This window comes from Oncorhynchus mykiss, chromosome 7 (genome assembly GCF_057628025.1).
Source record: "Oncorhynchus mykiss isolate SJ-2025 chromosome 7, ASM5762802v1, whole genome shotgun sequence".
Taxonomy (NCBI): Eukaryota; Metazoa; Chordata; class Actinopteri; order Salmoniformes; family Salmonidae; genus Oncorhynchus; species Oncorhynchus mykiss.
Window position 1 is genome coordinate 56,600,128 of NC_143028.1, and position 24,239 is coordinate 56,624,366.

The window sequence follows — 24,239 nt, forward strand, 5'->3', positions numbered from 1 at the left end:
CACTTCTCAGTTCCTTTGCTTCCTGGCTGATGTGACATAAAAAAAAAAATCCTGGATGGTTTGTCAAATAAGGTCTGTTATACTCAGACATCATTCAAACCGTTTTAGAAACTTCAGAGTGTTTTCTATCCAAATCTACTAATATGCATATCCTAGCTTCTGGGCCTGAGTAGCAGGCAGTTTACTTTGGGCACACTTCTCATCCGGACGTGAAAATACTGCCCCCTAGCCTAGAGAGGTTAAGGATAGCATTTCCACTCCCTAATTAATCTTGCTCTTGTGATCTCCTGCACAGTACAAGACTCTGTTGGCCAACTTAACTAAAGCCTATAGGGATGAGTACAGCAAGCTAACAAGTCTCCAGCAAGGTTACTCATCAAAAGAGAGAGGACATTGGTTACATTTCACCCCCCTTTGACCTCATACTCGGACATCACGGCACCAATATAGCTGATGGGGTTCACTCAATTCCGTTTAAAATCATGAAATAAAAGTTAAGTCTATGATTCAATGTGTGCATTACAAATAATTGTATTTTTATTCTGTTGGGACCGAAATGGCTCCTTTAAGATTTAGTTTGGTCAAGGGGGGGGCAATGCGTAACATTAGTCAACGGTATAACTCTGAGATCAGATGATAGGAGTGGGGGGAAGCAGCGCTGTGTGGACTACCTCAGACTGTTTTGGAGTCAGCTGTTATGCGGTCAGGTCAGTGACTTGTAAAGGGGGTTGTCTTGTTGGGAGCACGTGGCTGAGCTGTGGCTGCACGACAGTAAGGTCACCTTGAGTTTGTGCCTATATAAGCGTCTGAAAAGGAAGGAGTAAGTCCAGCCAGCAGTCTCTGTCTCGTTCTGTTCTAAACTGGTCTGAACTCAATCTCCAGTCATCTCCCCCATTCAAGATGTTATGACATTGTCCACATTTCATTCAACCACTCTTCTTTAGCAGTAGTTGATGATTGCCAGTATTGTCGTTAAATGTATCTGGCATAACACATTCAGGCTCAATTTCAAATGGTTATCATTTAGGTTGCTAACAATGGGATTTTGATTGTTGTGCTAAATTGAGTAGCTTAATGCCTCAAACTCCAGAACTTTGATTTGACTTGCATGATGTTTAAGGCTGGAAAAAGCGGTATCCCCCGGTGATGATCAGTATCGCGCTTGGAAGGACCCAGGAGCACTGTGGCTGTGGAGGGCACTCTTCATCTCTAAATCACTACCCTCTCCTCCTCTCTAACTTTCCCTCCCTTTTTCGTCCTCCCTCTTCATTGTCCTCTCCCTCCCTCCGTCAGCACAGTGTGACTGACCTAATGACCGTGAGATTATGAGATCTGAGGGGAACAAGGAGCATAGCCTCTTTCCTTCTCTGTGAATGGCAGTGTGGGGAGACGTTGTAATGTCAATGTTTATTTTACTGTACATTGTGTTTACATGTTGTGTTCATACTCTCCATTTCCAGTCCTTTACACATCTTCCTGTCGCTCTCTTGCTCTGTCTAGGCTCGTATCAAGGCCATCAACACATTCTTTGCGAAGAATGGCTACCGTAGTGTACCGAACTCCAGTGTGTACAGCCAGCAGGGCCAGTCCCAGTATAACTCAACACACCTCTACATGCAGCAGGTGTTCAGCCCCCAGCAGCAGTACCCACTCTACCCCCTGGTGCCACCCACCTGGAACCCATCGCCTGCCCCTTACTTCCAGACCCCGCTGGTGAGGCCCGCTTGATTGTTGTTTCTGTTGTAACTAGAGGTCGACCATTATGATTTTTCAATACCGATACCGATTATTGGAGGACCAAAAAAATTTATCGTCCGATTTATGTATATAAATGTTTTTTATTTATTTGTAATAATGACACTTACAACAATACTGAATAAACACTTATTTTAACTTAATATAATACATCAATAAAAATCAATTTGGCCTCAAATAATCAATGAAATATGTTCAATTTGGTTTAGATAATGCAAAAACAAAGTGTTGAAGAAAGTAAAAGTGCAATATGTGCCATGTAAAAAAAAAAGCTAACTTAAGTTCCTTGCTCAGAACATGAGAACGTATGAAAGCTGGTGGTTCCTTTTAACACGAGACTTTAATATTCCAAGGTAAGAGGTTTTAGGTTGTAGTTAATATAGTATGTATAGGACTATTTCTCTCTCTACCATTTGTATTTCATATACCTTTGACTATTGGATGTTCTTATAGGCACTTTAGTATTGCCAGTGTAACAGTATAGCTTCCGTCCCCTTCCTCGCCCCTACCTGGGCTCGTACCAGGAACACATCGAAAACAGCCACCCTCGAAGCATCGTTACCCATCGCGCCACAAAATCTGTGGCCCTTGCAGAGCAAGTGGAACAACTACTCCAAGTCTCAGAGCGAGTGACATTTGAAACGCGATTAGTGCGCACCCCGCTAACTAGCTAGCCATTTCACATCGGTTACACCAGCCAAATCTCATGAGTTGATAGGCTTGAAGTCATAAACAGCGCAATACTTGAAGCATTGCGAAGAGCTGCTGGCAAAACGCACGAAAGTGCTTTTTGAATGAATGCTTACGAGCCTGCTGCTGCCTACCACTGCTCAGTCAGACTGCTCTATCAAATATCAAATCATAGACTTAATTATAACATAACACACAGAAATACGAGCCTTTGGTTATTAAAACGGTCAAATCTGGAAACTATCATTTCGAAAACAAAACTTTTATTATTTCAGTGAAATAAGGAACCATTCCGTATTTTATCTAACGGGTTGCATCCCTAAGTCTAAATATTGCTGTTACATGGTACAACCTTCAATGTTATGTCATAATTACGTAAAATTCTGGCAAATTAGTTCGCAACGAGCCAGGCAGCCCAAACTGTTGCATGGTTTGGTGCAGCCGTTCAACGATTGTGCTTTTTTCGCAAATGCGCCGTTGTTAAATCATCCCCCTGCGTTGCATCGATTATATGCAACGTAGGACACGCTAGATAAACTAGTAATATCCTCAACCATGTGTAGTTAACTAGTGGTTTTAATTGATTGCTTTTTATGAGATAAGTTTAATGCTAGCTTGCAACTTACTTTGGCTTCTTACTGCATTCGTGTAACAGGCAGGCTCCTCGTGGAGTGCAATGAGAGGTAGGTGGTTAGAGCGTTGAATCCCGGAGCTGACAAGGTACAAATCTGCCCCTGAACAAGGCAGTTAACCCACCGCTCGCTCCTAGGCCGTCATTGAAAATAAGAATGTGTTTTTAACTGACTTGCCTAGTTAAATAGGTGTAAGGTGTAAAAAAAAAAATTGGTGTCCAAAAATTCAGATTGTTATGAAAACTTGAAATCGGCCCAAATTAACCAGTCGACCTCTAGCTGTAACTTGTATTGAATTAGATTTGGTTAGAAGTACTGTTGTTCATTCCTAGGATGACCAGCCCCTCCAGAGTGTGTGTTGGTTGCCATGGGTACAGACGTGTGGGTGTACCTGTAGGAACTCAAGTTTCAGATGTAATTGTATGATCATTCTGAACAAACATTTTTAGAACATGATTCAAATTATTATTTTTTTCTGCAAATTGCTCCTATAAATACAAACCTCTGAACCTAATGATGACACAACCATGCGCATAGAGGGGTTCAGGCTGGGAGACAAACCACTCTGGGTTCATATATGCCCCCAAATCTTCCTTTCCTGTTTCCACAGTCGACACCAGTGAGCAATAAGATTATGAGATCTGATGATCTGGGTAGGTGATTTAGGAATGGTGGACGTCATCTTCAACATGTCCTGTTCAGACCCATGTGAATTTACCCTGCGTCAGCTGTAACACACATCCTTCACATTGCGCTCTGGGGTCAGAGGGGGCATGACATTTACTAATGTATCACTGTCAGGATCAGCTAATCTTGTAAGAGCTGTGTCAAAGAAAACTGAGGTGATTTGACTGGTGGCCATTTTGTTTTCTGCTTTTTCTCCAGGCCCCGTTCCCCAACAGTGGCTTTGTGAACGGCTTCAGCACCCCTGGGAACTACAAGACTGGCACCAGTCCCTTGGGCCTCGGACGACCGCCCTTCAACAGAAACCGGTAGGTGTTTTCTCTCAGGGCAAGAACCCCCCCATCCGGCCCCATCAGAAGGCTTTATTAGATGGCTTTGACCCAATGATGACATATCGATGCGCATAGAGGTGCTTCAAGCTAAGTGATGAAGACTTTTGGGTTTTCCTTTCTTTCACTCCTTTTTCTTTCTTTCTCCTCTATCTATCCCCCCAAAGTCACTAGTCTCTACACTTGACCCAATGAGCGTTAAGATTATGAGATCTGAGGGTTCAAACGTCTTATTTGACCGTCCAAAGTGGTCCAGTGAATTAATCCACAGCCTTACAACATTAGATTCTGTTTTAAAAAGCCAGTTTGACTAGCACCAGGATGGTTGTTGTAATTGAACAGACACTGTAATTTAGTGCACATAATGGTATTTATGTTCATCAACAAAGCAAGACTGTTTTTTGGGCTCTGCTGCCATAAATAACTGGTTGTCTCTTACTCCCCACAGTGTCCCCCTCTATTCTAGAAAGAATGTAATCAATGCCTTCAGGTATAAATTATCAGATATCAATCATGTCATCAGTTGATGCTCTCTCACACTTTCATTTCATCCAGTGTCATTCTAAAAACATACGCATTAACAAGCTACGATGTTAATCCCGATTTTAAACCATCCATGTAATGCTACATTGGGGTGTCCCTGGGAATGGTGGTGAATGGCAACCCTCAACTGATATTTTAGATGGCTAGCGTAAGTGACAAATGACACTATGATCAAATTTTATTGGTCACATGCAGATGTTATTGTGGGTGTAGTGAAATGGTTGTGTTCCTAGCTCCAACAGCGCAGTAGTATCTAACAATTCACAACAATACACACAAATCTAAAAGTAAAATAATAAAAAAATAAAATGAATTACATTTACATTTGGTGTTTGAATATGGGATCCAGCAAGTTCATTACCCTCAGCTTGTGCTGAGCAAACCAAAACTATTCCCATAGTATTCTATACAGGAGCATATTTACAATCCCCTTCATTTGCCATCTTAATGTTTAATGTCCTGTCCTCATCATCCTCTGCATGAATCATACTGGAACCCCTCTAGTTATTTTGTGATCATATCGTTAGACTGAACGATAGATGGCATTTATGCTTGAGCGATTGAGTTCGTTAAGTTGATATGACTGACTGATCTTCCTTTCCTCAGGAACCACGCGAAGAGCCAGCCCCGGCCATGTGACGAGACCCCTCCTCCCTCTGTTACCCCCGTATCCCCCCTGGTGGATTGCCTGTCGGGCCCCTCCAGCGCTCTTCCTCCCCGGGCGGCAGGGGCTCCCCTGGGTAGCACCCCCGAGCCTGGCCCTGTGCCCCCCAACCTCAGGGACACCCTGCCACTGGCTGCAGAGGGGATGCCCAATGGAGACCTGGGCATTGCTGGCAGGGGCAGGTCAGTCTGCACAGAGCCCCTTCATACATCCATCCACACACCCAACAACCTGCTCATACATGAAATGTGATCATGTCCCTGTTGGGCTTTATCAAATGGCTTTGACCCAGTGATGACAAATCGATGCGCATAGAGGTGCTTCAAACTAAGTGATGAAGACTTTTGGGTTTGCCTTTTCCACTCCGCTCTCTCTCGCTCTCTCCATCCATCTACCCCCCCCCCCCCAAAAGTCACTAGTCTCTACACTTGACCCGATGAGCGGTAAGATTATGAGATCTGAGGGTTCAAACGGGTCTATCTTGGCCATCCAAAGCCTCCCCAACAGAAACGCTTACATGTTTGCTTATGATCATCTCTATGCTGTGTAACATGTTTATCTGTTGTAGGAGAGGCAGCTACAGAGGGATGCGGAGGAAGAGAGAGGACGAGAGGATCACGGTCAGTTTTCTGCCATTTAATTTCCTCTATCCCATGTTTAGTGTGGTTTATACCCCCTATCTCACCCACATGGTCAAATGTGTGTCTTCTGTGTTTTGGTGTTCAGAGGCCCATCCCTCTGAGCGAGATAAAGGTTCCACAGCCCAAGTTTGACCTGGCGACCTCCAACTTCCCTCCTTTGCCTGGGTGTGTGGTCAGCATGCAGGGAGAGCCCGTGCTAGAGACTCGCATGTCTGATGTGGTTCGAGGCCTCAAGGTGACCAGCGACAAGGTGAGGAAAAACCCTGTTAGTTTTTGCCTCCTGACCACTTGATGTGACAGGAAGAAGTGGTCTATAATAACTGTTTTGTCTGGTCTGTAACTTAATCCCAACTCTTACATTCCTCTTACTGTAGTTAGTCTCTCAGCCAAACGTCATGTCTTTCACCCCTCTTAAGTCAACTATGTCCATTTCTCTTATTTTCAGCCTGATGTGAATAAGGAGTCTGTGGCCCCTCCTGCTAGTGCCCAAAAGGAGGCTGTGAGTGCGCCCAGTCAGGTCGTGCCGGCCCACAAACCCCCCACCCCTCTGGTTGTGGAGCCCCCTGTTCCAAGGTATGGTTTACCTCTGGCTTACGGCGAAAAGATCTGCTGTAGGGATTTTGATGATCCAACATGATTTCACTGTTGGAAATGAACCTTATTGGTAACCTTTTCCTCTCCTGTCTGTGCAGTGTTGCTCATCTGGTGAAGAAAGTGGAGAAGCCTGAGCCTCATGTCCAAAAAGAGATGGCTCCACCCCCCACACCACCCTCTTCTCTGCCAACCCACTCACAGCCCGCCGCTGCAACCAAACCTACGCCCACCCACAGTCAGTCCATCTCCACGGCAACACCATTTCCCGCCACTACCACACCTGCACCGGTAAGACTTCACTCACTGCCTGGTGGATTTCACTGGATACATAATGCATTGGATAGAATGTTGTCAGTTAACATAACTGGTTAAATAGAGATTAATGAAGAGATGTCAGGCCCTAGTCATCCTATGTCTATTTTCTCTCCTCCACTATTCTCTTTTTTGCCTATCCATCTATTCATCCATCCAACCAGGAGTCAAGGAAACTGAGCTATGCTGAGATGTGCAAGCGGCCTGCCACCCAGCCCCCAGCGCCAAGCACCTCCCCAAACCCTCCCACCTCCCCAGCCAGCCAACCCCTGCGTGAACTGCGGGTCAACAAGGCCGACGAGCCCGCCACCTCCTCCAGCAGCGATGGGGATAGGCCTGAGAAACCCGAGCGGCCTGGAGAAGGCCAGCCCCGCCTTGATCCCCTTGGCTCATACTGTGGGGTTAATGGCCCTGCCCGATCCGGAGGGATGGGCCTAAAGTACTGGGATCAGCAGAGAGGTGCGTCCATGAGCCGCCGCATCTCCCCCCAGGGCTGGGCCAGACGGAGCGGGAAGGAACAGAACATTCCCCCCCGGTCACCAAAGTAGTTTAAACAACAACCAACAGACTAACAGAAAAACAAACACAAATCTATATACGTGTGTGTGTGTATATATATGTAAAGAGATAAATATATATATATATATATATATATATATGTGTATATATATGTATGTTATTGGATGAAAGAACACATTCGTGGTCTTCATCTTAAAGACCCCCCTGAAGCTCGGTCGGACATCCGCTGACCTTTGTTTAGGAAAGACTGCAAGCGGTAATCATTTTAAGAGGGGGCCGACACGAGTGTTACAAATCATAAACTGAAGGACTTGTTTGAAAGAATAGCGAGAGATGCTTACATGCTGCCTCACCTTGGTTAGCTTGAAGGCTGGGCCCTCCACTGCTAAATCTATGTTCATTTGATTTCTGTCAGTGGGGGATGGGGGACAAATGTACAGTAATGCCTTGTACCACCAGAATACTGGTAGTTGCAAAGGGGAAAAAAGGAAAAGAAAAGAGCTGTTAGCAAATCTTGTCATGCGACACAGCAAAAGATGTGGACATCCACCAATATGACATCGTTATGAGTTGATACATATGATGCAATTTGTTGTTGGAGGGGTTGGCAAGTGATTATTTTGGCAAAGGGCTAAGGATAGTTCATAAAATGTGTTTTTATGTAGGTTGGAAGCGAGAGGGCCACATGGTTTTAGAGAAGTGCCTGTTTTGAACTGTTCTGAGAGATAGAGTGATTTGGGAAGCCTGTCAAGCTGCATTTTCTTTTAGGTGAAGAAACAGTCTTGGATACCTGTCAGCCAAGAGTCTGGAATTATTTTGTGTTCAGAATCAATGGGAAAATATTAATTTATTAGAATCAATGATTTTATTTTCACGGTTGATGGACACTTTTGGTATACCCTTGCTTGAGTAGGACATTAAAACCTTTACGATAATGGTGCTTGGATACCGTGCAAATGTGGGGAAAAGTTTGGATAGTCAGGCTGTCGGTCACTGAATTATATTTTCCACTCCATGTCCTATTACTTTGAAACATATGGTTAAATGTTTGAGTTGTTGGTCCCAACTGTCTGCCAATCCTGTTTAGTTAAAATATGCTTTGGTTGGTTAATGACGATTGCGCCAACCATTAGTGCATAATCTCTCCATCCAGGTTCAAGTTCAGTAGGCGCAAGGTACTCTCAGAAGTTTTCCTATATGAACTGCTTGCTTTTGTTTTTTTAAGTGGTTTAAGTTTTTTTTAAAATGTTTTTTAAGTGGTTTGCTACAGTGTGTTATGAACATGACCCACCAATCCATTGGTTGGGATTTGAGTAGATCAGGAAGTGTTGTCATGGGTAACAGCTCATGAGAAAGGGAGGAGTCTTCCCTTAGTGAAGGTATTTGGTAGTTGAGGCAGTCAGCACTCGCATTGTAGACACCTGACACGTTCACAGTTATCATGAATTTGACCATTTTATACGTAGCCTTTTTAAAGGGGCAGTCTGCAGTTGCTACATTCATTATTGGACCTATTATTAATTTATGTACCAATTTGATTCTTCAAGTATCGAAGCTTTGTTCCACTGTCATACCCCATCAGAACCCAAAATATAAGCCTGTTTTACTCCAATGTTTGTAAACAAAGTAAATGCAGACTAAATCTATATAGCCTCAAAACATGGTTACAACTGTCATTTTTATGCATCCATAGCTCAGTCTATGAATTTGAGCTGTTACATTTCTCCAACCCCATCCCTCAGCTTTTTACTGTAACAGGGTAGGGAGAACGCTTTGTTTCAACTGCTGATTGTCATTTTAAGAAGAGTAGTTTTAATTATTTGTGTCTTTCATAAAAGTTTAACCTGTTGTATTAATATGTCTAATTAATTGTACCTATGTGGTCAAATGCAGGATACCGGCGTTAACATATACCTTCCTATTTATGTCTTGATGGAACAGGTGGTCTTTATCATCAAATAGAAACCTTTCCACCCCAAATATCTGGCCATTTCAACATGCCATCATATCTGTGCAACATGTTCCAGAGTAGTCTGCCATGCATTTTGGTAGCTCTTGTATCATGTAGAATAGGTTAGATGGTATTTTAGAGAATAGTAATGGGATCCCAAGCATGAAACTAGTCTTTGGTACTATGTATTCGAGCTTGCTCATTTTAAAATGGCCTGAATTCTGAAGTCAAGTAAACGTACTCAGTTCTCATTCTCTTATTTGTTGGCATCAGGAATTAATCTATAAAGGAGCTTACTGGTTTAGAGCAGCGATCACTGGAATTTTACATTTTTAATGCAAATAAACTTTATTTTTTTAAACTTTTTAAAAATAAATTTGTCAGTAAAGTTCTTCCCCAGCAAGAGTCCGGTTAGTGTTCTGACTTCTCAATTTGAGTTAATAACATGCAGTACCGAACCTGTCCCAGTATGAGATTAGGGGTGGCCAGTGGAGACTTCCAGGTGTGGTGATAACATGCAGTACCGAACCTGTCCCAGTATGAGATTAGGGGTGGCCAGTGGAGACTTCCAGGTGTGGTGTTGGTAGGTGTTTAGTGCTTATCGTGTACAGAGGGCTGTTTTCTTGTCCGTGAAATGCTGTCGAACTCTGATCATGTCCGTTTTGGGGTTATCCTTTTTCAATGTTGCCGTTGATTCATTGAGCAGAGATTCTGAAGGGTGATAATGATGAGTCACGTTATTTTGGGATGGGGTTGAGGGCAGAGCGACTGTCGGATATTAGAGTTTTGGTGTCTGGCTAACTCATAGGATTATGATTTAGCTGCTTTTTTCCCTTGTACATTTCACTTTTGGATTTTCTCTTTACTGTCTTAGTTTTCTTTTGATTGAAGATTTTAATGCATATCTCACGATTGTTTTAAATTCCGTACAGATCCATTGTTTGAAAAATGGAAGTTTGCGTAATATTAGGAGAGTTGACTTGACATGGGGAGCATCAACCTTCAGATCTGTTCCTTTTCTATGCGCTTGCAAACTCATAATTCAGCCTTTGTGTATTAATGGATTGAACACTATCCAGACCATAAATGTATAGAGATAATTATGTGAAAATAACTTTTTTTGCATGGACATTGTCATTTTAAAGTAGTCAACTGGGTGGGGATTCCTATGGATTGGGAGCAATCAACCAATTATCAGAGCATTGACCGCCAACTAGCGGCTACAATAAATGAATTACTCAAGATTTGTTTCTAGACTTCAACACTGTAGCTGGTGGTAAAATGCCAATTTTAGCTTTACACTTTTTTCCAATATCAGAAGAAAATTGACTACTTTAAATGGAGATGGCCTCATTGGCACAGATACAACATTGTGATCTCTATGATCCAGACCAAAGTCAAGCAGGCAAAAAGACAACCTTGGGAACTCGCTCCAACACAACTGTTTCTGGGTGGGATGTGGAGAACTCGTAACCCTCCTACTGTTGGACGGAAAAGCTGTCAGTTAATTGATAATGCTCCCTGTCTCTTGATTGGCCAGTTATGCTTGATTAATGTAGTCCTATTTGAGCGAAGGCCACTTGTGTAGGTGGTCTGAATGTTCTTGTACAGACTTTGCGCCTAGAAGGCTAATCTTTGGTCAGGTTTTTTTTTTTTTATCCCTCTATTAGTAAGCACATTTTAGATTTGAGTAAATCTTTTGAAAGAGTTCCTCAGTTTGACTTTAGTTTTTTTATGTACTCTGATGTACCCTTTTTCTTTCAATGCATTTAATTTTTTTTGTGTCTTTTTCCCAAAATGTGTGTGTGTGTAGTATTTCCAAAACTGTTATCTGATTTGCTACTTGGGTAAAGTGAAAATTCGGTGCACTGCCTGGATGCTAGCAGTGCAGTAACATGTTATCTATCTAACCACTGGGCCTATGTTGTTTTATATTTTTACATCCATTAATGGCTAAGTTAAGAGCAGCTAGTGGTGTTGTCGAATGAAATGCACTAACTTTTGTTTGAAAATAATCTCTTAATCCTGTAAGGTGTAAAATCATTTTAGATGTCTACATTGAAGAAAAGGTGTTTAGCAGGTTTGCTGAAATTATTACAGGAATAGGGTTTTATTTTTCTTTAACTGTTTTGATTAGTTTTTGTAGCACTTCCCTGCTGGGACAAAGGCGTTGGAGGGGGTGCAGCTGGGACATGGTAACGTACGAGGGTGGGATGTGAGACACTGAATTACTGATTTAATAGATGTCTGAACAAAAACTTAAAAGAATAATAAAGTACAAATATTTCTTGTTTTTGCCTTAGATGCTGATTCTGGGTCCTGTGCTTGCAATGATTTTGCCGTCTGTGTATTTCTAAATGTTTTGTGTGCGGTGCTCTGTGGTCTTGTCCCCGACATCTGTGTTAAGTGTGTGTGTGTGTGTGTGTCCACCAGTTATACTTTTAACAGTCTCCTTTCTTCATGTCCAAATAAAAGTTTCAGGCCAAACCAAAATTCTAGTGCCTTCTCAATGTTGAGCTTTTCCTTCTCTGCAAAGTAAAAGTAACAAATTCACTTTCATTTTGAGCAGGGCAGGTTTAGTGGGAAGGCAGAAATGCGTGGTGCTCGTAATCCCATTGAATGTGTTGTTCACGTGAAATACAGAATTATGTGCCGTGGTGGGGGTGTATCAGTCATGAGTTTCCAAAAGCTTATAACAACCAGAAAGCAGACAAGGTCCTCTAACATCTAAGAAATAAGTATGATTTGGTCATATGGAGGCTGTTTGTAGACCTTGTGTGTACGCATGTTTTGAGTCTCATGACAATGCTGAAAATTGAATACGCTGCTCCAATAACATGACAGCTCCTATAAAAAGGTGTGCAAGCCCAATGGTGGTGGAAGCAGGAACATATACACACTTGTTTGGTGAATGTTGTATCATTTCAAGCCGGAACATGTATGTGAATAAACACTTTGCATTGTATTTATTGAGTCAAACTATATACAGTGGGGCAAAAAAGTATTTAGTCAGCCACCAATTGTGCAAGTTCTCCCACTTAAGATGAGAGAGGCCTGTAATTTTCATCATAGGTACACTTCAACTATGACAGACAAAATGAGAAAAAAAATCCAGAAAATCACATTGTAGGACTTTTAATGAATTTATTTGCAAATTATGGTGGAAAATAAGTATTTGGTCAATAACAAAAGTTTATCTCAATACTTTGTTATATACCCTTTGTTGGCAATGACAGAGGTCAAACGTTTTCTGTAAGTCTTCACAAGGTTTTCACACACTGTTGCTGGTATTTTGGCCCATTCCTCCATGAAGATCTCTAGAGCAGTGATTTTTTGGGGCTGTTGCTGGGCAACATGGACTTTCAACTCCCTCCAATGATTTTCTATGGGGTTGAGACCTGGAGACTGGCTAGGCCACTCCAGGACCTTGAAATGCTTCTTACGAAGCCACTCCTTCGTTGCCCGGGCAGTGTGTTTGGGATCATTGTCATGCTGAAAGACCCAGCCACGGTTCATCTTCAATACCCTTGCTGATTGAAGGAGGTTTTCACTCAAAACCTCACGATACTTGGCCCCATTCATTCTTTCATTTACACGGATCAGTCGTCCTGGTCCCTTTGCAGAAAAACAGCCCCAAAGCATAATGTTTCCACCCCCATGCTTCACAGTAGGTATGGTGTTCTTTGGATGCAACTCAGCATTCTTTGTCCTCCAAACACGACGAGTTGAGTTTTTACCAAAAAGTTATATTTTGGTTTCATATGTCATTCTCTCAATCTTCTTCTGGATCGATCACCTAAATGCTCTCTAGCAAACTTCAGACGGGCCTGGACACGTACTGGCTTAAGCAGGGGGACACGTCTGGCACTGCAGGATTTGAGTCCCTGGCGGCATAGTGTGTTACTGATGGTAGGCTTTGTTACTTTGGTCCCAGCTCTCTGCAGGTCATTCACTAGGTCCCCCTGTGTGGTTCTGGGATTTTTGCTCACCGTTCTTGTGATCATTTTGACCCCACGGGGTGAGATCTTGCGTGGAGCCCCAGATTGAGGGAGATTATCAGTGGTCTTGTATGTCTTCCATTTCCTAATAATTGGTCCCACAGTTGATTTCTTCAAACCAAGCTGCTTACCTATTGCAGATTCAGTCTTCCCAGCCTGGTGCAGGTCTACAATTTTGTTTCTGGTGTCCTTTGACAGCTCTTTGGTCTTGGCCATAGTGGAGTTTGGAGTGTGATTGTTTGAGGTTGTGGACAGGTCTTTTATACTGATAAGTTCAAACAGGTGCCATTAATACAGGTAACGAGTGGAGGACAGAGGAGCCCCTTAAAGAAGAAGTTACAGGTCTGTGAGAGCCAGAAATCTTGCTTGTTTGTAAGTGACCGAATACTTATTTTCCACCATAATTTGCAGATAAATTCATTAAAAATGTGATTTTCTGGATTTTTTTCTCTCATTTTGTCTGTCATAGTTGAAGTGTACCTATGATGAAAATTACAGGCCTCATCTTTTTAAGTGGGAGAACTTGCACAATTGGTGGCTGACTAAATACTTTTTTGCCCCACTGTAATTGTTTTGTCATTGCATGAGTGCAGTCCATAAATATTGATCTTGCTTGATATGCTTCCCAAATTTCCAACTGTACACTGTGCCATCATGTTGCAGACTCAGGTCTTAACCTCTCAAAATCAAGTGCCACTAACAATTTTGTTCTAGCATCAGCGTGGCTTTCAAAATATTACATTGAGTCATGTGTCTTCTATATACCATGTATGATATGTATCTTGTACGTCGCTGGGGCTGAGCTTCCTGCCATCCAGGACCCCTATACCAGGCTGTGTCAGAGGAAGGCCCTAAAAATGTTCAATATCTCCAGCTACCCAAGTCATACTGTTCTCTCTGCTACCACACAGCAAGTGGCACTTATCCACCAAGCCTTGAACCAACAGGACCCTGAACAGCTTCTACCCCCAAGCCATAAGACTGCTAAATAGTTAGTTAACCAATAGCTATCTGGACTATTTAGCTGCATTGCCCCTTTTGCACTAACTCTTGACTCACATATGCTACTGTTTATCCTGTTGCCTAGTCACTTTAAGCCTACCTATATGTACATATCTACCTCAGTTACCTAGTACCCCTGCACATTGACTCAGTACTGGTACCCCGTGGACAGTCGTGGCCAAAAGTTTTGAGGATGACACAAATAATAATTTTCACAGTCTACTGCCTCAGTTTGTACGATGGCAATTTGCATATACACCCAAATGTAATGAAGAGTGATCAGATGAATTGCAATTGCAATTTTTGAGGATGGCCTGGTGTCAGGAAGGGCAGCAAAGAAGCCACTTCTCTCTAGGAAAAACATCAGAGCAGCAGAGGTCTTGAAAAAGAAGGGTCAACACTGCAAATATTGACTCTTTGCATCAACTTCATGTAATTGTCAATAAAAGCCTTTGACACTTATGAAATGCTTGTAATTATACTTCAGTATTCCATAGTAACATCTGATAAAAATATCTAAAGACACTGAAGCAGAAAACTTTGTTGAAATTAATATTTGTGTCATTCTCAAAACTTTTGGCCACAACTGTATATAGCCAAGTTATTGTTACCCATTGTGTATTTATTCCTTGTGTTATTTTTCTATTTCTCTTTTTCTCAGAATTTTTGGGAAAGGCCCGTAAGTAAGCATTTTACTGTTAGTCTGCACCCCATTGTTTACGAAGCATGTGACATTTGATTTATCTGTCGTGTGAATATTGTTGCTACAGAGTATCTTTCCTCTTAAAAAGAGAAATATTAAGTCATTCTATTCTATAGGGTGCCATTTGGGATGCATACTTTGGACTCTAACTGTTACGATCTGTGACATTGGCTTAGGAGGAAACCGCTATTACATCTTTGGGGATGTTTTATTTACTGTTTTGCATCAAAGTTTTTTTTTAACAAGCATTGGTCATAAATTATGATCCCCTATTTTTGTTGATTTTTTAAAATTGTTTCTAAAAGCTTTAACAAGAGCAAGGTATTGTGTTTCGTTTGACCTTGATCTGGCTAAGGGTCAAACTGGTTCAATCGCCAACAAATGACAAGGCAGTGAGTTGACTCATGTCATTCTTTGGATCTTGAAAATCCTCATTAGAGAAAGGCTTGTTCTCACATGGTATTGACTGGTTGCTTAGGATTTCAAATATGGTATGTGAATTGAGTGTATATAAACAAAGTAGTTAGGGGATTTTTGACAGATTTGATGCCATCTGTTGCATGGATACCATAGGGATTGCAATTTTACACAAGTAGAAAATATTCTGCCATCATATATACCATGATGTGTACCTTACACTTACCTCAAACATACAATATGTTATATTTAGATGAAAGTGTCATGAAAAAACAATTGCAGGTCTCTCAGTCTTTGGAGGTGATTAGAGGACGCATTCAAGCCTCATGTTTGTAGTATTCGATTTTTTTCAGCCATCCCGTTACGTAAGAAATTGAATATTTTCACTTCTCGCGCTATTTCACCGCAGCGGATAGGTAGCTAGCCAGGGACGTTGGGTGAGTTTGTAAACATTAGACTTGCTCGTGTTCAGATATCAAGATGTTACCGAAAATACTTTGTCGTGGAACAATTGACCTTCTGTCACATTTACCTTCCCCATTCTGAAATACTTATTTGACGCGCCTCAAATTTTGTCAGTGCCCTAGCCAGCTAGCTAGCCTGTGTGACTGGGTGTTGTGTACAGTAAGTAACGTTATCCTCTATGGCAAGGCGTTAGCAAGTTAGCTGAAAAAAATCAATAAACTAGCTTAGCAATAACAGCGACCGCAAGAAGCCCTTTAAATTCGCTCGGCCGTGATTGCCAATGGTGGCTGATGGTTTGGTACAGACAGTACAGCAGACAATCTGGTGATAATGCTAATAGCCTGTCAGATATTGAATAACGTGGTCCGTTCTTCATCCTATCTGACATTATCTTGCTAACGTTATATCTAGCGTTAACTTAAAGTGCTGTTGTAATCATTGGCCCATGGCTAGCTAGCTAACAAGGAAGGGGCAAGATGGCTAGCTAGCTAGTTCGTTACCTTGTTAGCAGCTTCTGTTAGCTAGTTTCTGTGCTGAGACTGCGCTGTTTGTTGACAGTTAGCCGAAAGGAGGCCATTTACCTAGGACAGCTAACCAGTAGGCGTATTTTACCATTAGATAGCTAGTCAACGTTATGTATTTAACTTTTTACACCAAGATAATTAACATGGCTTTGTGTTATGTAATGTAAACAAAGTACTTTAATTGGAAGTAATGAACATTATTTATGTGAATATATCTGTTAACCCTAATTTATTGTCCAATACAGACCGTTTTTTTTATTACCTAGATGTAAAACCAGACAGAATAACACAGTTCCATTCTCTTCCTTTCCCATACCTCTTTATTGCAGGCTCTTTGTGTGAGATGGGGGACGATCGACCTTTTGTGTGCACCGCCCCAGGCTGTGGCCAGGTAAGGTCTCTTTCCCTCGTTTTCTCTTCATCCCATATTCTCTTTTCCCCCCACTCTTTCACCTCTTTTTACATATCTTGGATTTCAGGAGCCATCTGCTGTCTATCACCTGTGTCTTGTGTTATCTTTGTACACAGAGATTTACTAATGAAGACCATCTATCGGTCCACAAACACAAGCATGAGATGACCCTGAAATTTGGTCCTGCCAGAACTGACTCCGTCATCATTGCAGGTGCTTGCCTCTAGCATTCCCAGCATTTCTCAATTATACTGTATAAAGCAATTATATGTTAGATCATATTTTTGACTAGCTATTAAACAAACACTCGCACCAAGACCCCTAGAGGGCGTAGTTCTTCCTGATGTCGTACTACATCTTGGTGTCGACGCAGTCAGCCCAGCTGGCTATACACTCGTGTCCCCCATAAAACATCCCCCATTCAGGCTGCAAAGGCATCGGTTTCCTCCTTAACTCGCTGTAATGGTTCTACCACCATGCTAGACTGGCTAATGCTACTTCCTGATGTTGCAGACTAGAGTAAACAAGACTGCTGCCACCTGATTGGCTGAATGCGGTGTGCAACATCCGGAAGTTGCCAATTTCTCCCCTCTCTCTCTCTCTCACTAGACCAGACCCCCACACCCACCCGCTTCCTGAAGAACTGTGAGGAGGTGGGTCTGTTCAACGAGCTGGCCAGCTCCTTCGAGCAGGAGTTCCGGAAGGCCCATGAGGATGACCAAAGGAACAAAAACCCGGTGAGGATTGTGGAGGGGCTATGATGGGTTCGATTTTTAAACACGTAGTTTGACCGACTGATAAATGTTGTGTGTCTGGTTGTTGGTCCCCACACAGCTCACGGCCCCCCAGCTTCCGGCCCCACCCCTACAGACCCCCTCTGGGGTGAAAGAAGAGGATGAGGGGCCTCTGGAGGTTGACTCCTCCCCCCCAGGCAGTCCTGACTCCACCTCCAGCATGTCGGACAGCAGCAAAGAGCCAATGGTGAGAGGAAAGGTACAACCTGTGGTCCAGGTGAACTGGGTGTATGGTTGAACAGATAATTGTTGTGTATACTTTCCTCTTGTCAAGTTTGCATGGTAATTTGAGTGAGAGAGCGAAGGGAACAGTCGTGGCCAAAGAGAGGCTGCAAATTAATCACTTAGCTGTGAGGCAAGTAAAGATGTCAGCAAAAAGTTGAAACTTAGTGGGCCTCTTAGTGGGTTCACCTCAGCGGCCTATAGTGTCCAACTCTCACCTGAGTTTCTCTCAGGCTGTGTTTACAATTCTGATCTTTTTTTCACTAAGTGGTCTTTTGACCAATCAGTTTAGCTCTGAAAAATACCTGATTTGAAAGATCTGATGTGATTGGTCAAAAGACCAATTAGTGGAAAAAATATCAGAATTGGGCTGTCTGTGCAAATGCAGCTTCTGTCTGACTGGATGAGATTTGTGTTGACAGGAGACTCCTCCACGGCCGGTGGTGAGCTCTGCCCCCACGCCAACTATTGTACGCCCAGGGTCCCTTCCCATTCACCTTGTTTACGACCCCCTGCACCCGACTCTGCCCTCGCCAACCTCTGTCATCACACAAACCCCGCCCTCCAACAGACAACTGGGGTGAGTCTAATCTGCCAAGATCTCTTTGTTTGTGTTCTCTCTGTCTATTTAATTTATACTAATCTATCTCCTGTTCTCAGCTCTCCGACAGGTTCCTTCCCGCTGGTAATGCATCTCCCCAACGGACAGACAGTCCCTCTCCTCCCCAGCCCAAATATGACCTCGGTCATATCTGTGAGTGAATCACATTTATTTATAATGCCCTTTTTACATCAGCATTGTGAGTAAAAGTAGTAATGTCTAATGAACATGAAAGTCTTGATAATGCCAGGTCATTAGCAGGTGTTATTTTGTCTTCTCTTATTTTGTCCCTTCCTGTGTAATTTGTAGCTGGCGAGGCCGTTTAATTTGGTGCCCAACATCCCTGGGATTCCAGGCCCTCCGATTGGTGGGACCAGCAGTGGCTCCTCCTCCCCATCTGGGTATAGTCTACAGTCAGAGGCCAAGATGGTGAGAGACGCATGCACCGGCAGGGACACACACACGCAGTTAAGAAATAAATATCAGTGGGCCTACCCATACCCATGGCAGTGGAAGGCAAAGGGAGGCAATGTTAACTGTTTATTACTAAAGTTACTGAAACTTGTGGTCATTTTGGTAAATTACCAGTAGATTTTCAACCCTAGGAAGGCAGGTTGTTGATGTCTGTATGACATTTATGTGTCCCCCCATCCCTCCCACTCTCTGTAGAGGCTGAAGGCAGCGCTGACCCAACAACAGCAGCAGCATGGCCCAGGGGCTCAGAACGGGGCTGGAGAGGGCCCAGGGGGGGCAGGTTCCAGCCCCATTGTCCCCCAGAGACATGAACAGAGCCAGCAGCCCTCGCAGCACTCTGACACACCCTCTCCCGCACAGCCACAGGTAACACACACATACTGACACACACAATACCTAAGGGTCAGGTGGAATCTGCTAAAGGCTTCTGTTCTCCCTGGTTGTTACACTCTGTTAGGGCTGCAGCCCAGTCACTAGAGGGGAGTTTATACTAGAACTGATGTGAGGAGTCCCCTTTGAAAAGCCTAGAGGGCTAGTGGCAATGGCCGACAAACTCCAGAAATGATCAAAATACTAGAAAGGACACTGAACAAACCAAAAGCTGTTACAAAACATGTTTTGTAGATTAAATATGCTGGAAACTAAAGGTATTGATAAGAGATATGGACTACAATAAAGGTTCCAAAAACACCCAAATACTTCCTTTTTAGTACTGCAATGCTCTCAGTATAGTGATGCAGGTCTTTAGATGTTGTACCCATGAAGTTGTCATTCCAAACTTTATCCGCAACGTTATATTCCATTTGTTTGGGCTCGAGCGATACTTCTGTGTAGTGCGCACATGGAAAGGTATCGTTCGAGTCCAACAAAATGGAATATAAAATTGCAGATCTTGTTCTTAGATCTCATGTCGCTTGCATGTATTTGCCAAACTTTTGTGCACAAACATTAAGTTAAAATATGCACAGGCACACTCTCATGCCTATATGATTTACATATACTCACACAGCAAACCAGCAGTGGCTCCTCCTCTCCATTTGGGTATAGTCTACATTCAGAGGACATGATGGTGAGAGGCGTATACATGGAAACACTTTAAAATACACATGAAAATAAATGCACTTTTACACACACACACACACACACATACACAAGCTCACACTCTTGTGCACTCTGGCATTGTTTCTCATTCTCTCATACATACACACCCAGTCCAGAGTGTATAATACCTTCCCCTCCCATCTTCCCCAGATGTCCCCAGCCCAGCCCACAGGTGGTAGGAGGCGGCGGGGTGCGGAGGTTGACCCAGACGAGAGGAGGCAGCGCTTCCTGGAGAGGAATAGGGCGGCGGCTTCTCGCTGCCGACAGAAACGCAAGGTGTGGGTTGGCTCTCTGGAGAGGAAGGCAGAGGACCTGGCTACCATGAATGTTTCTTTGACCGTGAGTCTACCGCCCTACAACCGTAACTGGACCTAGACTGTCTATTACAGTCAGTTACAATAGACCGTAACTGGGCTATTACAACAGCAAAGAAAGGCAAACTTAAAACATTGAACCCGTCTGGGATTGTATTATACTGGTAGGATCGCTAATATCATTCTCCTGCCCATGCGGTGTTATTGTATGCTTATCATTGGTTGAGAACAACTTTGTGTGTAAATTGTCTTGTGTGATGTGTTCTGTTTCTATCAGAATGAAGTGGGTCTGCTGAGGAACGAGGTGACCCAACTGAAACAGCTGCTGCTGGCCCACAAAGACTGCCCTGTCACTGCCATGCAGAAGAAGTCTGCCTACGTAGGTAATGTCGACAAACCATGCATGAATCAACTATCAATCACACAAGTATTTCATTCACTCCATCTGTTTGATTGTTAATTTAGGCTCTAATATATCTGTCCCCTTTCCATCAACCTGTACTTCTACCTACCTACCTACCTACCTACCGATCCATCAATCCAGGATCAACCTCCAACTCATCCATCTAATCTATTGCTTGCCTCTCACCTCTCTTTAAGGGTGAATGTTTCTCTCTCTGTCTGTAGCTGCAGGAGTAGAGGAGAACTCCAGGGACCCCCCCTCTGAGCCTATGGGTTCCCCAGCCCCGGTTATCCAGCACGGGCCTTCGCCCCTTGCCCCCAGCCCTGGGGCCATCACCGTCAACGGGCTGAGCGTCCGCGCGGCTGAGGCAGTAGCCATGTCGGTCCTGGCCGGCATGGGGGCGGCCCAGCAGGGAGGGGTCCTCATGGCCACACAGCCGCAGCCGGCCCCCAGATGATGAGCAGGCGCAGGGAGCCAGTAAGAACTCTACATTGGGCTTTACGAGGCTGGACTGGCACAATGATGTGTGCAAGAGATTGAAAGAGAGAAAGGGACCTGATTTGAAATCTGAAATTCCACCTGTTGATAGTACTTCTCACTCCCCTCCCCATCTTTCTCCATCCTACGCTCTATGACCTTGGACACACTTGATAGCCTCACAGCCAATGATAATCACTGAACAGACTGAGTAGTCCTGCCTCTTGGGCCCATTTTCTGATTGATCCTAGCTTGGATGCACTGTCACTGTCTACAGTTGAAGTCGGAAGTTTACATACACTTAGGTAGTAGTCACTAACTTGTTTCTCAACCACTCCCAACATTTCTTGTTAACAAACTATAGTTTTGGAAAGTCAGTTAGGACATCTACTTTGCATGACACAAGTCATTTTTCCAACAATTTTTTTAGACAGATTATTTCATTTATAATTCACTGTATCACATTTCCAGTGGGTCAAAAGTTCACACACTAAGTTGACTGTGCCTTTAAACAGCTTGGAAAATGTCAGAAAATTATGTAATGGCTTTAGAAGCTTCTGATAGGCTAATTGACATCATTTGAGTCAATTGGAGGTGTACCCGTGGATGTATTTCAAGGCCTACCTTCAAACTCAGTGCCTCGTTGCTTGACATCTTGGGAAAATCAAAAGAAATCAGCCAAGACCTCAGAAAAAAACATTGTAGACCTCCACAAGTCTGGTTCATCCTTGGGCTCAATTTCCAAACGCATGAAGGTACCACGTTCATCTGTACAAACAATAGTACGCAAGTATAAACACCATGGGACCACGCAGCCATCATACCGCTCAGGAAGGAGACGTGTTCTGTCTCCTAGAAATTAATGTACTTTGGTGTGAAAAGGGCAAATCAATCCCAGAACCACAGCAAAGGACCTTGTGAAGATGCTGGAGGTAACGGGTACAAAAGTATCTATATCCACAGTAAAACGTCATAACCTGAAAGGCCGCTCAGCAAGTAAGAAGCCACTGCTCCAAAACCGCCATAAAAAAAGCCAGACTACGGTTTGCAACTGCACATGGGGACAAAGATTGTACTTTTTTGAGAAATGTCCTCTGGTCTGATGAAACAAAAATAGAACTGTTTGGCCATAATGACCATCATTATGTTTGGAGATGCAAGCCGAAGAACACCATCCCAACTGTGAAGCATGGGGGAGGCAGCATCATGTTTTGGGGGTGCTTTGCTGCAGAAGGGACTGGTGCACTTCAGAAAATAGAAATTGTGGCAAAATGGCTTAAGGACAACAGTCAAGGTATTGGAGTGGCCATCCCAAAGCCCTGACCTCAAATCCTATAGAACATTTGTGGGTAGATCTGAAAAAGCGTGTCCGCGCAAGGATGCCTTACAAACCTGACTCAGTTACACCAGCTCTGTCAGGAGGAATGGGCCAAAATTCACCCAACTTACTGTGGGAAGCTTGTGGAAGGCTACCCAAAATTTTTGACCCAAGTTAAACAATTTTAAGGCAATGCTACCAAATACTAATTGAGTGTATGTAAACTTCTGACCCACTGGGAATGTGATGAAAGAAATAAAAACTGAAATAAAAAATTCTCTCTGCTATTATTCTGACATTTCACATTCTTAAAATAAAGTGGGGATCTTAACTGACCTAAAACAGGGAATTGTGAAAAGCTGAGTTGAAATGTATTTGGCTGTAAACTTCCAACTTCAACTGTATATAGAAGTGTATGTACATACTCACACACCCGTGACATATACACACACTCGATCAAAGAATGTAATTTTTGTTGTCTATTTCCAATTCTTCTCTCCCCTGTCTACAGTGAATCTCTCCTTACATATTTATCTTGTTTATGCAGCTGTTAATCCTTGGGAAATTCTTTATCATCTTTAGGGCTGAATAAGTGTGAAATATTGTGTGTGCATATTGTTTTCCCCTTGTCATGGAGTGAGCCAAAGTAAGGATACAGTCCGTGTCTGGCCTTTTTTTTGACCTCGTAGGAATTCTGCTTTCTGGCAACGTGTATGAAACTACTTATTGACTGCATGGATATTAGAGGACACTGATGAAGACCACTGTCTGTGTGCTGGTGTCTGTTAATATTATCGCTGGTTTTAACATACTGCTTTTCAAATGACTGATGCAAACAATGATAATGTCCTAATGTAACACTTGAAATGGTTAGGTTTTAGATTATACTTTATGTAATAATCAGCAAACTCTTCATTAGATAAATCATTTACCCAGGCTAAAGTTAGTTGAAGAAAAAGTAGTGCAATATATTTTTATATTCAATATTAATGTTCCTGCGTTTAGCCAAAGCATGTTTAGTGAAGTCAGTGGTAGAATGGGTGGTTCTAATTCAATGAAAATGGTTGACATTCTAGGTGATCAAAGAAAATGCATATCTGGATTAGGGAACATCTATATTGAGTTATAGATCATGTCTTAGGCTCAGATGCTTTACCCCATTTGAAAAACTACTGTCTATTGGAATATCACTTTTCTAAGACTCTTAATTTGAATATGGCATGAAATGTCAGTGAGGGATGTCCTTTTATGTTTTTACCACTGTCATTTAGCTTTGGGGAATACCATATTGTTTATTTCCTCATCTTTTTGTATTTTTTTTTTAACATATCAATATTTTAAAATGTCATTTTATTGCTGTAGCTTCTCCACCCTGTCATGTTACCAGTCCCCTCATGTTCTGTCAAGAGGAGGGAAATGTCTGTCTTCAACAGTGTAACCTCTACAAACTATTGTGGAAATTGATTGTCTCTAAGAATGTGTTGAGGGATTTTTCCCAAATATGTATTCCACCTTAAGGCGGGTGAAATGAACTTGTGTATAGTCTCAACTAATAAACTATCTCCAGCAAAATAAATAAATAATGTAATGGTTTCAGGTTAATTATTTTCATGCTGAGTATCTCTGTCTGCGTGCCTATCCCCTTGGTGCAGAGCTCCATGACAGAGTAGGAGCAGAAGGGGTGTCTGATCCGGTACTGG

General features: G+C 42.8%; 2 protein-coding genes across 26 annotated transcripts in view; both read left to right on the top strand.

The window, feature by feature from the left end:
* The window catches only part of LOC110528171 (la-related protein 4), a 34,528-nt gene extending 22,721 nt beyond the window's left edge, over positions 1–11,807 (top strand). For 3 of the 6 annotated variants that reach the window (XM_090241367.1, XM_036983712.2, XM_036983714.2), the window contains exons 9-17: positions 1,501–1,713; positions 3,963–4,069; positions 4,539–4,580; positions 5,240–5,479; positions 5,866–5,917; positions 6,024–6,188; positions 6,384–6,511; positions 6,631–6,820; positions 7,009–11,807. In XM_090241367.1, coding sequence (XP_090097493.1) covers positions 1,501–1,713; positions 3,963–4,069; positions 4,539–4,580; positions 5,240–5,479; positions 5,866–5,917; positions 6,024–6,188; positions 6,384–6,511; positions 6,631–6,820; positions 7,009–7,392 — 1,521 coding nt within the window. In that variant the 3' untranslated portion in view covers positions 7,393–11,807. The remainder of the gene's footprint in view (positions 1–1,500; positions 1,714–3,962; positions 4,070–4,538; positions 4,581–5,239; positions 5,480–5,865; positions 5,918–6,023; positions 6,189–6,383; positions 6,512–6,630; positions 6,821–7,008) is intronic. The other 3 variants (XM_090241369.1, XM_036983713.2, XM_090241370.1) reach the window with 1 other exon arrangement.
* A 3,990-nt stretch (positions 11,808–15,797) lies between these two features.
* On the top strand, positions 15,798–24,119 carry LOC110528172 (cyclic AMP-dependent transcription factor ATF-7). 20 transcript variants are annotated; one of them, XM_090241379.1, is made up of 13 exons: positions 15,798–15,871; positions 16,753–16,814; positions 16,952–17,048; positions 17,445–17,572; positions 17,670–17,816; positions 18,274–18,431; positions 18,512–18,605; positions 18,762–18,881; positions 19,122–19,292; positions 19,936–19,995; positions 20,178–20,366; positions 20,619–20,724; positions 20,886–24,119. In XM_090241379.1, the coding sequence occupies exons 2-13, from the start codon at positions 16,767–16,769 to the stop codon at positions 20,909–20,911; spliced, it is 1,344 nt and encodes a 447-aa protein (XP_090097505.1). In that variant the 5' UTR covers positions 15,798–15,871; positions 16,753–16,766; the 3' UTR covers positions 20,912–24,119. The 20 variants fall into 20 exon arrangements, with proteins under 20 accessions (XP_090097505.1, XP_090097512.1, XP_021465679.1 ...); XM_090241386.1 differs by having other exon boundaries at positions 20,942–24,119; XM_021610004.3 differs by having other exon boundaries at positions 20,969–24,119.
* Positions 24,120–24,239: the final 120 nt, after the last annotated feature.

Coding starts and splice junctions, on each gene's coding strand:
- LOC110528172 (XM_021610002.3), top strand. CDS start 16,767: ATGGGGGACGATCGACCTTTTGTGTGCACCGCCCCAGGCTGTGGCCAG. Junction 18,882..19,121: donor TACAGTCAGAGGCCAAGATG/GTGAGAGACGCA, acceptor CACTCTCTGTAG/AGGCTGAAGGCAGCGCTGAC. Junction 19,293..19,935: donor CCTCTCCCGCACAGCCACAG/GTAACACACACA, acceptor ATACTCACACAG/CAAACCAGCAGTGGCTCCTC.